General features: G+C 45.2%; 1 protein-coding gene across 4 annotated transcripts in view; it reads left to right on the top strand.

The window, feature by feature from the left end:
- Nucleotides 1-16532, top strand: part of ccser1 (coiled-coil serine-rich protein 1) — a 1298783-nt gene that overhangs the window by 837046 nt on the left and 445205 nt on the right. For all 4 annotated transcript variants that reach the window (XM_078209035.1, XM_078209007.1, XM_078209017.1 and 1 more), the window contains exon 9: nt 4292-4369. In XM_078209035.1, the coding sequence (XP_078065161.1) occupies nt 4292-4369 (78 nt within the window). The remainder of the gene's footprint in view (nt 1-4291; nt 4370-16532) is intronic.

Genomic DNA, 16532 nt, shown 5'->3' with positions numbered 1-16532 from the left:
CGCAGGGGCTGGGTTGCATTATAAACATTCTAATTTGTTGTTTTAAGTTTCCTTTCGACTTTGTTTTTGGTTCGGGCTGTTCCCCCTTTCTTTTGAGGAGCTGCCCCTTTTAATTTGTCCCTAAGTTAATTTGAGTTCGTTTACTTGGTTGGTGTGAAAAGAGCTACCTGATGAGTCCTAATTGATGGTTAAATCAGGGAGCCTCACGCTCCCTATTTAAAGCAGGTGTGTCAGACTCCCAGCCTGCATTCAGCAGGGAACAACTGGAGAGCTGGCTGTGTACAGATGTATGGTGTGAATAAAGTAACTTGGTGACGGGACTTTCGCCTCCCTGGAGTTAATACACTGATCAACCGAGCCCACACATCTTTGGAGTGTGGGAGGAAACCGGAGCACTCGGAGGAAACCCATGCAGACACAGGGAGAACGTGTCGACTCCACACAGACAGTCACCTGAGGCTGGAATTGAACCCGGGTCCCTGTTGCAGTACTAACCATTGTGCCACCATGCCACCCGTGCCCGTTTCAGTGCTGTCAATTCTGTGAAATTCCTGGTAATTTCAGAGAGCACAGTTTTAATCAGCCATGAATAACATTCTTTTTCGATGAATCTACAAATAGTTTCCGAAAACATGCCACTCCTGTAGGAGACGTATAAAAAAAATACTAGGCTTGATATTCCTGCAGGCATTGAGACCATGTGTGTGTCTTGACCATGTATGTGGCCTCAGCATGCCACAAAGCATAACTTGAGGAAGCCTCCCACTTGACCAGCTCCATGTTCACTGTACAATGTAAGGATGGCAAGAGGGACGAGTGAAGCAGGAAATCTCTGATACTTCCCATCAATTCAGCCTTCCAACCCCGTGTTCAGAGGCTGCTCTGCTGCATTCCCAGACTCCCGTGGAAATCTCAGTGCTGTGGGAAAGTGGCCTTTAATTGGGGCCTTGCATGGCTTTATTGTTTGCCATTTTCCAGGGAGCGAGTTACCGACTCCTGTGGGAGCCCATGCACCCCTGGGAAAGTCGCAGCAGGCAGGACAGCATCGAGAAGCTTTCCAACAGGGTTTCCCGCTGCTTTCCTGCCTCCCTCCTCCGCCAATCATAACATCGCGACAGTGCAAGGGACGGCCATTTGGCGCATCGAGTCTACACTGGTGTTCTGACAGAGCATCTTAGTCAGATTCTCTCCCTGTAACCCCACATATTTAATCCCGCTTACCTGCACATCTTGGGAGGCTAAGGGACAATTTAACGTGGCCAATCCATCTAACCTGCACATCTTTGGACTGTGGAAAGAACACAGTAAGAAGTTTAACAACACCAGGTTAAAGTCCAACAGGCTTATTTGGTAGCAAAAGCCACACAAGCTTTTGGAGCTCCAAGTTGGAGCTCCAAAAGCTTGGAGCTCCGAAAGCTTGTGTGGCTTTTGCTACCAAATAAACCTGTTGGACTTTAACCTGGTGTTGTTAAACCTCTTACTGTGTTTACACCAGTCCAACGCCGGCATCTCCACACATCATGACTGTGGAAAGAAACCAGAGCACCCGGAGGAAACCCATGCAGACACGGGGAGAACCTGCAAGCTCCACACAGACGGTGACCTGAGGCTGGAATTGAACCCGGGTCCCTGGTGCTGTGAAGCAGCAATGCTAACCACTGTGCCACCATGGCCCCGAACGCCAATGCCAATCAGTGCCAAGTAATTCTGCAGACTTTTCTCTCACCATTATGCCTTCATGTGGAACCCCTGGCTGCAGCAGAGGAGCATCTGCCTCTCTTCCGTCTGGACTGAATTCAAACCCGGGTACTGGAGGTCCCATCACACAAACCAGCCTCCCATCCGTTAACTTTGTCTACACTTCCCGCTGCCTCGGCAAAGCAGCCAGCATAATTAAGGATCCCACACACCCTAGACATTCTCTCTTCCACCTTCTTCCTTCGGGAAAAAGATACAGAAGTCTGAGGTCACGTATCAACCGACTCAAGAACAGCTTCTTCCTTGCTGCTGTCAGACTTTTGAATTGACCTTGCATTAAGTTGATCTTTCTCTACACCCTAGCTATGACTGCAACACTACATTCTGCACTCCCTCATTTCCTTGTCTATGAACGGTATACTCTGTCTGTATAGCGCGCAAGAAACAATACTTTTCACTGTATACTAATACATGTGACAATAAAAGATCAAATCAAATCAAGCCGATATAGCCTTTGGTTCTGATCAACCTTACAGTTTCAGGACTTGCAACCATAAATCTTTACAGCAGAGGGAAAGGCCATTTGTTCCATCATAGCGACATGTTGCTAGAACAGAAGAGAAAGATCAACTTAATGCAAGGTCAATTCAAGGATAAGACAGGTCAGTCCAAGTGGCGAAATTACTTCCATCTGCCGTTAGACCTGTATTTTGTATGTAATATTGGGCACATCTCCACCTTGCACCAAACAACCCAAGTCCCATGGTGACTGCCAGCAGTTTTGAGTTGGAAACGGAACAGCAGAGGCTTGGTTCACAAGTCTTGCATCTATTTTCTGACGACTTATTTCATATTCGCAAATGCCTTTTTTTTTTCAAATCTAACACCCCACCTGGCATTAGCTTGTACAAAAGGTTGACAGCTGTTCATGTCAGGAACATTTAGAGTCACATATATTATACCTTAATAAATTTATATAACCTAGTAACTGATGGATATGTTGAGAAAATAGGTATAATAGAGTTGAGAACACTCTACACTTCAAAAGCACTTTATTCGCTATAAAGCGGTTTGGGTGCATCCTCGGGTTATGAATTCATGTTCTTCCTTTCATTGTACAATTTAAACATATAAATTTCTTTCTCCTGCAGTGGGAGGCATGGTGGCACAATGGCTAGCGCCGCTGCCTCACAGCGCCAGGGACCCGGGTTCGATTCCCGGCTTGGGTCACTGTCTTTGTGGAGTCTGCACTTTCTCCCCGTGTCTGTATGGCTTTCCTCCGGGTGCTCTGGTTTCCTCCCACAGTCTGAAAGGTGTGTTGGTTAGGTGCATTGGCCGTGCCAAAATCTCCCTCAGTGTACCTGAACAGGCGCTGGAGTGTGGTGACTCGGGGATTTTCACAGTAACTTCATTGCAGTGTTACTATAAGCGTACTTGTGGCACGAATAAGTAAACTTTAAACTTTGAACTGTTGGTAGGTAAGTTGGCAAAGTTATCAATGTTATCACAAAGTTCCTAACTTTCTTGATCTTTTGATGTGGTTTTCTGACTATGAAATGCGATATCCAAAATGTGATTTGCAAAATACGATGGGTGTGCGTTAGACACAAGACTTATTTATGTACTTTACTGATAGTCATTGTCTATGATTAGTGGATGTGCCTTTAGCTGCTGAGGCCTTCAGCCCTGGAATTCCCTCCATCCACCTCTCCATCTATCCCTCCTCTTAAAAGAGTCAAGTTGCCTCTTTGATTAAATATTTCATCACCTGTCCTAGTGTCCTAATAATTTTGGGCCCTGTATCTGAGGAAGGATGTGCTGGCCTTGGAGAGGGCCCAGAGGAGGTTCATGAGAATGACCCCAGCAATGAAAGGCTTCACATATGAGGTGCGTTTGAGGACTCTGTACTCGATGGAGTTTAGAATGTTGATGGGGAAATCTCATTAAACTTACAGAATACAGAAAAGCCTGGATAGCGTGAACGGGGGAAAAACTAGGATCTGAGGGCACAGCCTCAGAGTAAAGGGACAACCCTTTAGAACTGAGATGAGGAGGAATTTCTTCAGCCAGAAGGGGTGAATCTGTGGTATTCATTGCCACAGAAGGCTGTGGAGGCCAGGTCATTGAGTGTATTTAAGACTGAGATGGATAGGTTCTTGATTGGTGAGGGGATCAAAGGTTACAGGCAATGGGGTTGATTTGCTTTGAATTGATTTGATTTATTATTGTCACATGTATTAGTGTACAGTGAAAAAGTATTGTTTCTTGCGCACTATACAGACAAAGCATACCGTTCACAGAGAAGGAAAGGAGAGAGTGAAGAATGTAGTGTGACAGTCATAGCTAGGGTGTGGAGAAAGATCAACTTAATGCAAGGTAAGTCCATTCAAACATGATGAGAAACATGACTGAATGGGGGAGCAGACTCGATGGGCCAAATGGCCGAATTCTGCTCCTCTATCTTATCTTCCCACGTGATCTGGTGTCAAATTTTATTTGACATCCTCCCTTGTGCAAATTGTAACTGCATAAATGCGTGTCAGGGAGACGTGTACGGTTGCTCGCAATAAGGAATTTTCCATTTCTGTCGCAGGATCGCAGTCAAAGTGCGCAAAGGTCACATCACTCAAGAGCAGACAAGTCCACGCAGACAGAGCTCCTCAGCCACGACGTGAGTAATTGTTTGTTTGTTTGCTCTACTTTCTTCCGTTATTGTTGTTTACATCCTGCCTGCCCAAGTTACATGTGCTGCTTGTTGCTTCCATGCTTATGTTTAATGGGGTGTTAAGAAATAACATCAGTCTTTCTGTTCTTCTGTGGTTCCAGTCTCTTGTTTCAGAATGAGATAATTACAGATCAGCGTAAATAACTGCCATAAACTTAGTGCATTTAATTACTTGTTCTAAGCAGCAGCTCCCATAAATTCTCTGCAATGAGTTAAGGGGAATTAAAATGCAACAAATAAATATCTTGCTACGTGAAAACTGCGGAGCGTAAAACGTCAAGACATGACAAATTTGATTGAGGACGCCCTAACTATCGTCACAAAATCGCAAAGAAGGGTCAGTTACCTCAGTTGGCTGGGGTGTTGTGGTGTAGGGATATCACCAGCCTCGGTTCAATCCCTGTGCTGGCTGTGGTAAGACATTGAGGGCTGGCACTGTTCAACATTGAAGATAAGTAACGATTCCAGCATTGAACGCTGTTCATTTGTGGCAGGGGTTATGCATCAAGTTTTGTTCAGGTTTGAAGGGCTGACAGCAGATCAAACTGTAAAGAAACCATTGCTATTTCGCAAAGCTATTTATTCCTCTTGGTGGGTGCCAGACCATGACTAGTCTCTTTCTCTCTTTCAATTGTAAAACTGTTGACGGAACGGTTCGACAGAAACACAACCAAAAAAGCCATCGACTCGTGACTGGTCAAAATAGTGTCTGACACCTTGGCAAGTTGCATTGATAAGAGTCCATGGGAAGTTACGTTGATGTGGATGAAACTTCTGTCACGATTTTGCCAAAAATATACCAGCTGTGTTTTGTTTTTCGATTCTCTCAGTAATTGCAGCAGCAAAACAAACAACTCATCTTCCAAAGTCATGACGTGGAACCCTCCGTTAAGTTGAGGCAACCCCAGTATCACTGCCTTGCTGAGAAAATAGGGATGTCAATCTGAAATTGCCACACAGTTAATTATAATTGGAAATGGAAATCTCACCAACTCTGTGCGCCTGAAGGGACAATGGAGAGAATAAAACAAGAGGAATGTGAGGCATACATAGTTGCGCTAAAATTTAGATCTTAACTATATCCAATGATAAATTTAGATCGCCTCACGCTGTATCTCTCTAACTTTCTGTAATAAGTCTTCGGAGGCAGAAGTTCCTTTACCTAAATCCCTTTATTTGTAATTCCAACAGCAGTACACAGAGTGCTATCAGTCAGCAGTCTACCTTCGGGAATCCCAAAGGAACTGACACTCACGGTTAAATACAAGGAAAAGACTCCCCGATTGGCCCATCAATTGACCCCTTAATCAGGGAGTTCATATAGGCCAACCAATAGGCCTGATTGAAGCCATTGCACTTTCTGATTTGATTTAATGTTTTTAAAAGGTTGCCAATATCAGAACCATTGCTATGTGATCTGAGCGAGACAGGATTGTTCAAAAGCAGTTTTCTGATTATATTTTTGATGCAAGTGTCAATTGTTAACGTTGTTAATTAACTGGTATAAAGAGTGAGAACTTCCTGAGGGACTGTCTGCTTTTAGGAACTGCATGTTAAGCTGCATCTGGACCTTGGTTTTCCTGCATACAGCCAGCCCGCTGCCTAGAAAGTTTATTTCAGACACTTTCAAGCCTAAAATGTTTTTATCATTATCGAAGCACCCACGACTGAAATTAATGGATTGCATGTGACTTTGAAATTTGTAAGATTTCAGAGAAAGCCACTCTGTTACTATGCTGTCAATTCTTTAGGCCAACAGGCAACCTTCTAAGAGTAATTTGCCTCCTTTGTATCTGCTCCCAATTCCGAAAGGGTTTGGAATCAGGCAAATATGCCAAGGTCCATTTTTGGAGTAAGTTGATTATCAAGGGATGACAATGCAGAATAAAGCCAAGGGGACAAGAAGGTCTTGTGGCTCCAAATACCATCTCAACACAAGGTGTACAAATAATCTAGTAGCTGTCCCACAGGGTAGGCCACCTTTGTGGATCACATTCATCTCCCCCTCTGTCACCATCCTCTCAATTTCATGATTGTTCTGTGCTGTGCGACTGGGTGCGTGACATTGATTCACAGAGTAGCCAGAATTGCTTCCAATGAAATATTGGTGAGATCGCAGTCATCCCATTTTGTCCATACCCTATCTGCTGTTCGATCCTTTCCAATTATTCACTCAGCCGACATTCAACAATGTGCAGCAGCCTTGATGTCCTATTAAATTCTAAGCATCCAAATCCAGCCTACCATCCATTTGGCCTATTCTGTCTCTACCAGTGCTTACCTCTACCTCCAATCTCACTCCCATCACCATAGAAACCTTCATCATTGTTTTTGCCATTTCCAGACTCAATGGGCGGAACTTACCCAATCCCTATTGGTGGGTTCAATGGCGGGCATGGGGAGAGAATATGGCAGGAGGCCCAGATGTCGATTTTACGCTGGTGTGAATTTCCAGCGGGATCTTCTGCTAATGCTTGGCGCTGCCTCTGGAGTTTGGGATGGATGCCACCGACGAGCCTGGAACACCACACCTGTGGGTGGGGAGAGCATCAAAAGGTGGGCCTTCCAGATTCGGTATCCTGGAGGGGATCCATTCTCCAACCTCAGAATGCTCCTGGAGAACCATCCTCTTAGGAGGTCCACCTTCTTTCTTCAACAATAGGTTGGTGATATTGGGTGCCTTTTCAATATGGTGCCCGAATAGGACAGCAGACTTCACGTCATCCAGATACGACAGCGGGCTCTGCCTGATCAACCCTGCCCCGCCAAGCAATACGATACTAAACCCGTGGGTCCATAATTAATTAGGTCAGGGCTGGAAGATTTGACGTGTTTTCACCTTGGTCTCCGCCGCAGGAAACACCCCACCACAGCACTTGGTCTCAGGTTGGGAGAATTCCCCCCGATATCTATGAAGCTATTCTTGCTAAACCTGCGAGTTAAAAAGTCCACACTGAGGCCCTGATTTTACCAGCACGCCCGCCCCGGAATTGGGGTGGGCGAAGCTCGCAGAACGGCATTCTCTGTTGGCCTCGGGCACGATCTTACGAGCCTTGGGCGGGCGTGCCGGTAAAATTCCGGCCTGAGACTCTTAATCATCCAACCTGCTCCACTCACATCCTATACCATACAAACCCAACTTAGTTATCGCCTCTCCCCTCAATGTGTCTCTTTAGCCTTGTCTTCAGTCATTTTATCTCCACTCTCTCATTTCTTGCTCTGCTTCTGAGAGCTATCTGTCTCTGCGTACCTCAAGAAACAAAGATATTCTGGTATATTAAAAACGACATATAATCACATCGCTATTAATGTTCCTGGGTCACAAACACCACCTGGGATATTCCTATAAAGAGACACTACTTACAGTGACAAATTACACCCTTATTTCCGAATCCAGTGCAATTGTTTAACCTCGTTCATATTCCAGATACAAGGTTGGCAGGTGATCAGTAAAATGGAAAGCAAACAGTACAATGGGAGTGTGAAAGGCATCAACATATTGGTCTGGAGGCTGTGTTCGTCTTGGCCTAAAAACACACATATTGCATTAATCCACAGCCTGAAATGGCTGCTTGTTTTAATGGGCAGTGTAAATTGTTAGAGAGCTCCAGTGGACGCTGTTGTGCGATGATGTGATAATAATTTAGGCTGATGGCGTTTGCAGTCAACCGATTGATTATCAGGCATATTCCTCATCAGATTGTACTGATAACCTTATTCCACAATCAAAGCATAATTTGGATCTGCAGTGTCCATCAATACATCTTCCCGTGGACCAATAATAACACTGGTGCTGTAATTATAGAATGGCTCTTTTAGCACTCAATAATTCACTCCAGCCGCTATGGAAAATATGGCTTGATCAATCAGAAAGCAATTCTAAGTTTCTTCGTTACTATTTTCCTACCTTCATCTCATACTTTTCATTGAACTGTAGGATTGATCAGTTTAAAGCCTTTCTCCACTTTTATTTTTGTTATGTGGAGAGAGTAAAGAAGTCAGAGTTGCATTCTTGAGAGAGGAGAAAGTGGAAGGAAAATGATCGAGGGTTTTGCGAGCGTATAGATGGAGGATTAGTTCCCACTGGCGTGAAGGTGGGAAATCAGAGGATGAAGATATTAAGGTAATTAAATGAAGAAGCAAAGGGGAGGCGAGGAGAATTTCTTTTCAAGTAGTGAGTGGAAGCAAATTCAGTAGTCGCTTTCAAAAGGGAATTGAATGAATACTGGGAGAAGCAACGTCTGCAAGAGTGATCAGGAAAGGCCAACCTAGGAGGATGAATTGGAATGCTCCTCCAAGCAGCTGACACATGTTTGAGCCCGCCAGTTGCAGTTCAATAAAGGATTCACGAGTTCTGCTTCTTCATAAACTACCTTTACTTCTTTGATCCAACTCCACACACAATTCTCCACCAATCGCCAGTGCCACCTGTAGCCCCTTTATATATCCGTGACTTCTACTGAACAATTGTCATCAAATTAGGACTTGATTGGAAGGTCTGTTCACGCATTCCTGACAACACAGACAAAATGGGCTGAATGGTCTGTTTCTGTGCTGTTGCTGTCTGCTGGATTTTGACCCAAGAACAATGAAGGAACAATGACGCTCTCCAAATCAGGGTGGTGCGTGACTTGAGGGCAAACTGGAGTGGAAGGCATTCCCAAGCACCTGGTGCCCCTGTCCTTCCCAGGGGTGGTTGCAGCTTTGGGAGGTGCGACCACTGAAGCCTTGGCGAATTAAATGATTTAACAGGCAAATTGTGTCATGAAAGTCATGTTGTTACATAGGTGAAGCCATTCTGGCATCATTCCAAAGACAGATGCGTAATTGGCCTACTAAATTTGGAAAAATGTCTCTACAGGGACAGCGTGATAAGAAATCCTACCAATTCTCTTCCCACATCTAGTGGCGCACTAAGGCAGTCAGTTTCCACCGCTAATAATTCCCAGAAAAGGTTGCTTGTCTGTCGCCAGGGGCTTCTAGCTTGAGGGGCACCACTCCACATCAAGCATGGCTGACCAGGAGTCTCTCCTACTCTTGCTGCCAGCCATTGATACGTTTGGAAGGATTTACAGTTTGACACACTCAACCTGTTTGACCGCATTACGAACAGACCTTCCTTGGTCATCAAATCCGGGGGTGAGACTCGAACCTGGAGCTTCTGGCTCAGAGGCAGTGATGCTACCCACTGCACTCACAAGAGCTCCATCATAAGAAATGGATATGTATATCCCTGATTGGAATTCATGCATATCTTTTATGGAGACACCACGTCATATGCCACATCAATCTCAGATGAGTTCATTTTCTGACCGTTCCCACTGATGTGGGATTGTCTCCCTGGTCCTATCAATGGGGAGACCCCGCCACAGGTTCTCTGGCAGCAGAAGGTACGTAGGACAGGAAACCTCATTGACAGTGTCGACACCGGGGGGAGGGAGTGGAAAATCCTACCCCTCTTCCTTTTCTTGAGCTTGTCCTAACTGTGAAAGATATTGGCCAGAATTCTCCAGCCCTTCCTGCCCCGCCGACAGAGACGACGGAGAATTTGGCGCTCAGTCAAATCTCCATTCACTGCGGCGGGACAGGAGAATCCCGCTGGCGTGAACGGCTGGAAAATCCTGCCCATTGTTTTAAAAGTCTAATTGTTATTTATGCATCTCTATAATAGAAAAAGACATATCCAGCCATTAATTTCTCGGGTCAGAGAGTTCAATACCCAATTAGTTGGCTCACTTCAGTGGTCATGACATCTTTTTTCTGTTGAGGGCGAGAGAGTTCTGAGGGAATCAATGCTTTCTAATCGCTCTTATTACCTGTACAAAGCCAGACAATGTGATATTGCTGTTATTGAAGGAAATGTCAGAATGCTGGGGAGCAAAGGTTATACAGTGACTGTGGCTGGAAGGAGGGGTAAAGGTCATCCCGGGTCATAGCAAATCAGCAACCGCTTTAATGTTTCACCTGACTCATTATCATTTATTTCAAATTGCTGCCAAAGGCAAATTTAATCGCACAGTTAACAAGTCCCAAAATGCTTTACAACCAATTAAATACATTTGAAGCCTAGTTACTGGTGTACTGTGGGAAACTGCCAATTACATTGAAGCATAGAAAGAAGCAGGAGTAGGCCATTCAGCCCTTCGAACCTGCTCCGCCATTCATTTTGAACATGGCTGATCATCGAATTCAGTAAAGGCAAATTACCGTAGATGATGGAAACTGAAACCAACAGAGAAAATGCTGGAAAATCTCAGCAGGTCTGGCAGCACCTGTAAGCAGAGAAAAGAGCTGACGTTTCGAGCCCAGAATGACCCTTAGTCAAAGCTCGTCTGACAAAGCTTTGTGCTGGCTGGCTCGCTGTGCAGTTTTTTAAGGGCGGCACGATGGCAAAGTGGTTAACACTGCTGCCTCACAGCACCAGGGACCCGGGTTCGATTACCAGCTCGGGTCACTGTCTGTGTGGAGTTTGCACATTCTCCTCATGTCTGCGTGGGTTTCTTCCGGTTTCCTCCCACAATCCAAAGATGTGCAGATTCAGTGGATTGGCCACCTCGGAGAACATTTTAAGAGTCAACCACGTTGCTGTGGGTCTGGAGTCACATGTAGGCCAGACGAGGAAAGGATGGCAGATTTCCTTCCCTACAAGAAGTGATTTTAGGGCAGCCTGGTGACACAGTGGTTAGCACTGTTGCCTCGCAGTGCCACAGCCTGTGTGTGTGGAGTTTGCACGTTCTCCCCGTGTCTACGTGGGTTTCCTCTGGGTGCTCCAGTTTCCCCCCCACACTCCAAAGATGTGCAGGTTAGGTGGATTGGCCGTGCTAAATTGCCCCTTAGTGTTCCAAGATGTATGGGTTAGGGTGATTAGCGAGGTAAACACTTGAGGTTACGGGTGTAGGATCTGGGTAGGAAGTTCTGTCAGAGAGTCAATGCAGACTCGATGGGCCGAATGGCCTCTTTATGCACTGTCGGGATTCACTGATTCTATGATTCTAAGGACATTAGTGGAACAGATGGGTCTTCACAACATTTGGCATCGGACTTTTAATTCCAGATTTTTATTGAATTCAAATTTCACCATCTGCTGAGGTGAGATTCAAACCCAGGTTCCCAGAGCGTTCTCTGGATTGCTAGTCCAGTGACAATATCACTATGCCATCACATGAACACTCGCATGGGCCAGATGGGCTGAATGGCCTGCTTCCGTGCTGCAAATGATTGTAACTGAGCTGTGGCTGGCACAGTTCTGGTTAAATCCTGGTCAGTGGAAGTTCGTGTGAATGTCGTGTGCAAGTCCTCTGTCGCTAACATTGAGCAGAAATTGCGAGACAATGGTGATTAGTGGAACTGATCTATGCAAGAAATTGTGCCTGATTATAATCCTTATCACTGCAGATAAAAAGTACATTCATATTGTCATTAACCAAGCTTTGTGTGTTTTATTTTAGCAGTGACACAAAAGTTTAAACTGCTGCGTGATTACAGAGAATGTAATTAGAAAAGAAAATCTGTCTGCCTGTTGGAAGTCAGCCTCCGAATATTTATGGAATTAATATTATAAAGCTTTCTTGGCTGCTCTGTATTATTCAAAGATTAGTTCTACAATTGTGCTTTTAAACAGACTTTGATTGTTAAAGCCTGCAGTGGATTAATCATCACTCTCGGTTCAGTTAGCCTGATTCATGAAACACAGAGGCTTTTGCTATTCCACCCTTCAGGGAATAGTCAAGCAAGACTGAGAAATCTATTGCAAGTGAGGGGATGGGGATTGAGCCTCTTTAGTCTATCTGTGGGAAGAGGAACTTGTGCAGCGTTTAAACTGGAACCAAAGAAGTGCTCAATCTGCGACTGATTCGCTGCAGTTCATTTACAAACACTGCCTTGGACCAGACGCAGGGCGGCACGATGGCACAGTGGTTGGGGTGGCACGGTCGCACAGTGGTTGGGGCGGAACGGTAGCACAGTGGGTTAGCACAGTGGTTAACACTGCTGCCCCACAGCACCAGAGACCTGGGTTCAATTCCCGGCTTGGATCACTGTCTTCGCGTAGTTTGCACGTTCTCCCCTGTTTGCGTGGGTTTCCTCCGGGTGCTCCGGTTTCCTTCCACAGTCCAAAAGACGTGTTGGTCAGGTGCATTGGCCGTGCTAAATTCTTCCTCAGTGTGCCTGAAAAGGCGCCGGAGTGTGGCGACTGGGGGACTTTCACAGTAACTTCATTGCAGTGTTAATGTAAGCCTACTTGTGACAATAATAATAATTGACAATAATAATAATTGACTAATAAATAAATAAACTTAGAAACATATGTTGAGTGTGGTGCAAAACGTGCAGGTGGACATGTCTTTGGGAGAAATGGGCAGGTTCTCTTTCTGCAGTGACAGAAAGGTTTTGGGTCATCTCAGATGTAGCGACTTTTAACGAGGCCCAGGATGTGAACCTCTGAGAATACGAGCTCCCTGATTGAGGCAGTAATGGCTTGTTCAGTCAGTGAATGCTGCATGTGATTCGATTGGATTTGATGTATTATTATCACATGTATTGAGATACAGTGAAAAGTATTGTTTCTTGCGCGCTATATAGGTAAAGCACACCAGGGGGTGGTGATTAAATTGCACGCAATGAATCGAAAACTGAAAAGATATACTGAACATCTAATGTACTCGTTCAAAAAAGGGAAAAATTGGAAATGGACAATACCAGCCCCAGCAGTAGTCCTTCAGTGCCATGTTAAATAATGGAGCAAATTGTAACTTGTAAGTTTGAAGATTTTTTTATATAACAACCTTGAAAATATTAGACTGTGTGGATTCAGAAGGGAAAATCCTGTCTGAACAATATCCTTGACTTCGGTGAAGAATTAATAAGCTTTTCATTTATGCTGAAATGCCCCTAAGCTTCCAGAAGGCGTGGAGTTTCACAGCACGACAAGAGGCCCTTCAACCCATCATGTCTGTGCTGGCATCTGACAAACAATGTGCGGGTTAGGTGCATTGGCCATGCTAAATTGCCACTTAATGTCCCAGGATGTGTAGCTTGGAGGGGTAAATATGTGGGGTGACGAGGCTAGGACCTGGGTGGGATTGTTGTTGGTGCAGACTCGATGGGCCGAATGGTCTCCTCCTGCAATGTTGGGTTTCTCTGATTCTATGAAAGTTGTGTGTGAATGCCAGTTGATTAAAGTCAAAGCGGTGAGGGTACGGGGCAAATCTAGATATGGTGGTGGGCTTTGTGAAGACGGAGGAGGCATAGGTTGTTGTGGGTGGAAGTGATCACAGCAGATTTGAGGGAAGGGGATCTAATGTTTGATGAGCAATGGAGATCTATTAACAATATTGGCAACATCTGGGAGCAAGGAAGGGAAGTTGGGAATTCAGCAGTTAAAGGGCTCCATGCTCTGGTTCTGGGCATGGGCTGGACTCTTGAGTAAGTGTGTTCCTCGTTTCAAGGGAGTGCCAAGCAGTCAGTCAGAAGGAGAGATTGGTTTCACTGGCTGGTGGCTCAGTAACCAAAGGATGCTGTTCTGTTTTATTCTACTAATGATCCGGGAGAATGTTAAATAAGAGACAGACTAGAATGACAATCTCTCGATAATATACGCTTTATTGCAAAAGAGTAAACAATAAAAGAAAAATATAAGCAATGACTCTCATGGCCTTCTGCCAATCAGGGACTCCGGTAACAACGGCTGGTCTGGAGCTCGAAAGGTCATGGCACAGTTCACGATCCGGTCCTCGGTGAAGTCATAGAATCCCGACAGTGCAAAATGAGGCCATTTGGCCCATTGAGTCTGCACTGACCACAATCCTACAAAGGCCCGATTTCCTTAACCCCACATATTTACCCTGCTAATCCCCTGTCACTAAGGGTCAATTTATTATGGCCAATCAACCTAATCTGCACATCTTTGGACTGTGGGAGGAAACCGGAGCACCCGGAGGAAACCCACGCAGACACGGGGAGAATGTTCAAACTCCACACAGACAGTGACCCGAGGCCGGAATCGAACCCCGGTCCCTGGTGCTATGAGGCATCAGTGCTAACCACTGTGCCACCCACAAGTCCAACTTACTCAGATCAAAACCCCCCTTTTACAGTGTGTCACAAACAACTGTACGTGAGATTTGGTACAAACACAAGCTTGGATACAAGATGGCCGTAGAAGGTCTGCTTGTTATTATAGTGTGGTGCCAAATGCAATTAACACACGGCTACATCCTTTAGGTTCCCACAGCACAGACATTGCTGTGTTAACTGGCCAATATGTTAATTCTATATTTTCTATACAGATGCAGAGTTAAAACTATTGACAAAAGAGCCAGAGGAGACTAAATGACGTTTGTTTAATGCAGTGAAGTTGTTACGATCTGGAATACGCAATCTGAAAATGGGTTGATTCAATATTAACTATCAAGTAGGAATTGGATAAATACGTCGAAGGGGAAACAAATGCAGGGAGAGAGCAGCGGAGTGGGACTGATTGGATCATTCTTACAGCAGCCAGTAAGTCAAGGGAAAGTTGCCCATCGTCCCAGATGACGATAGATGGACCATCTCCCCTTTGAGGGGGAGAGCTGGCTGGTGGCGATTTAACCTGTGGGTCACCACATCTCAGGCAACGGGCAAGGTTGAGAAGGCAGGGCCTTCATGAATAACCTCAGCCAATCCGGGAATTGAACCCACGCTGTTGGTGTTGCTCTGCATCATCAACCAGCCATTCAGCTAACTGAACTAAACTGATCCCCCGCCTCTGGAGCAAATACAAGCACAATGGGTCAACTGGCCCCCTTCCACCTACAAACAGCTTTCAATTATTTTCAGAGAAGGTAAATTGGTTTCTGAAACTTATATCGGCAAAGAGCAGCCACTGGTTGGAACATACGATTATATGTGTAGAATTGATAACATGAATGAGAGCAGTGCCTTTTGCTCATTACAAAATCTATAGTATAGACATTCCTTGAAATCCCGAATCTCACACACAATCAACAGCATTGTAATGAGCTAGAATGGCATTAACCTCCTTCAACAGCAGAAAAATCTCAACTGTCAAAGATAGCAAAACGCACTTTTCAAAACAGAAAATCGTTGCAGCATTGTGTGATGCCATCCGTTTGAACTAATAATTTAATTCATAGATCAGAGGTCTGAGTTGCTCTCAAAGGGCTGAGAGCATCGTCTGAATCCAATGATTAGTTTAGTAATTCATCGCACCAACATCCGGTGTCGAATGTTGTCAATTCTCCTATGTTACAACACCGTTTACTGTATCGTTTCTGTCTGGCATGAGGAGCTGGAGTTGTGAATGTTATATAAAGTAAGTTACTCTGCAATCACCTGTGAATTTGTGATCGAGTAAGAGCATTGTTATAAACCCTGAGGCACTGCGGACATTAAACATTCATGCACAGAATAGTGAGGTTGGACTATGCGGGTGTGTAGTGTGATGTGCTTGTGTGCAGCAGGAGTGGCGGTGGGAGGTGAGGAGTGAGGTCTTGCAGGCGTGGTGAGGGGTCGGGGGGGGGAGTAGGATCGTGCAGGTGTGGTGAGGGGTGGGAGGTGAGCGTGGGGGTCTTGCGGGCAGGGTGAGGGGTGGGCATGTGATCTTGCGGGCAGGGTGAGAGGTGGAAGGTGGGGTTGTGCAGGTGTGGTGAGGGGTGGGAGGTGGTGAGTGGGGTAATACAGACATGGTGAAGGGGTAGAGGAGTGCGATGGACAGTTCAGTCAGAGGTTGATAGTAGATTGGTGAATTACAGATTATTCTCTCTGGTTGAGTCATGATGAGCTGTTTTGGAATCAGTAAAGCGTGACTCCCTGGCCTGGGCTGATTTTGATTGGCCGTAATTGTTTTAAACCCAGGAAGCTCTGTTCCTCTAATGTTCTCAGCCATTGGGAGAAGAATTCAGAATTTGCTGAAAATCTCCAATGATGTTTTGAAAAGTCTGCAATCAGCTGTATTGTGAGGGAGAGGAAAGCGAGGACTGGATAGCAAACCACAGATTGACACTAAATAATCGATGAGAAATTGTATGGATTGTGGATGTTATGTATGTAGTATCTGTCTCTTTAAGACAGTACTCTTTAAGGATGGCACGGTGGCACAGTGGTTAGC

Source organism: Mustelus asterias, chromosome 1, assembly GCF_964213995.1.
Source record: "Mustelus asterias chromosome 1, sMusAst1.hap1.1, whole genome shotgun sequence".
Lineage (NCBI taxonomy): Eukaryota > Metazoa > Chordata > Chondrichthyes > Carcharhiniformes > Triakidae > Mustelus > Mustelus asterias.
This window is presented reverse-complemented; position numbering and strand designations above follow the sequence as displayed.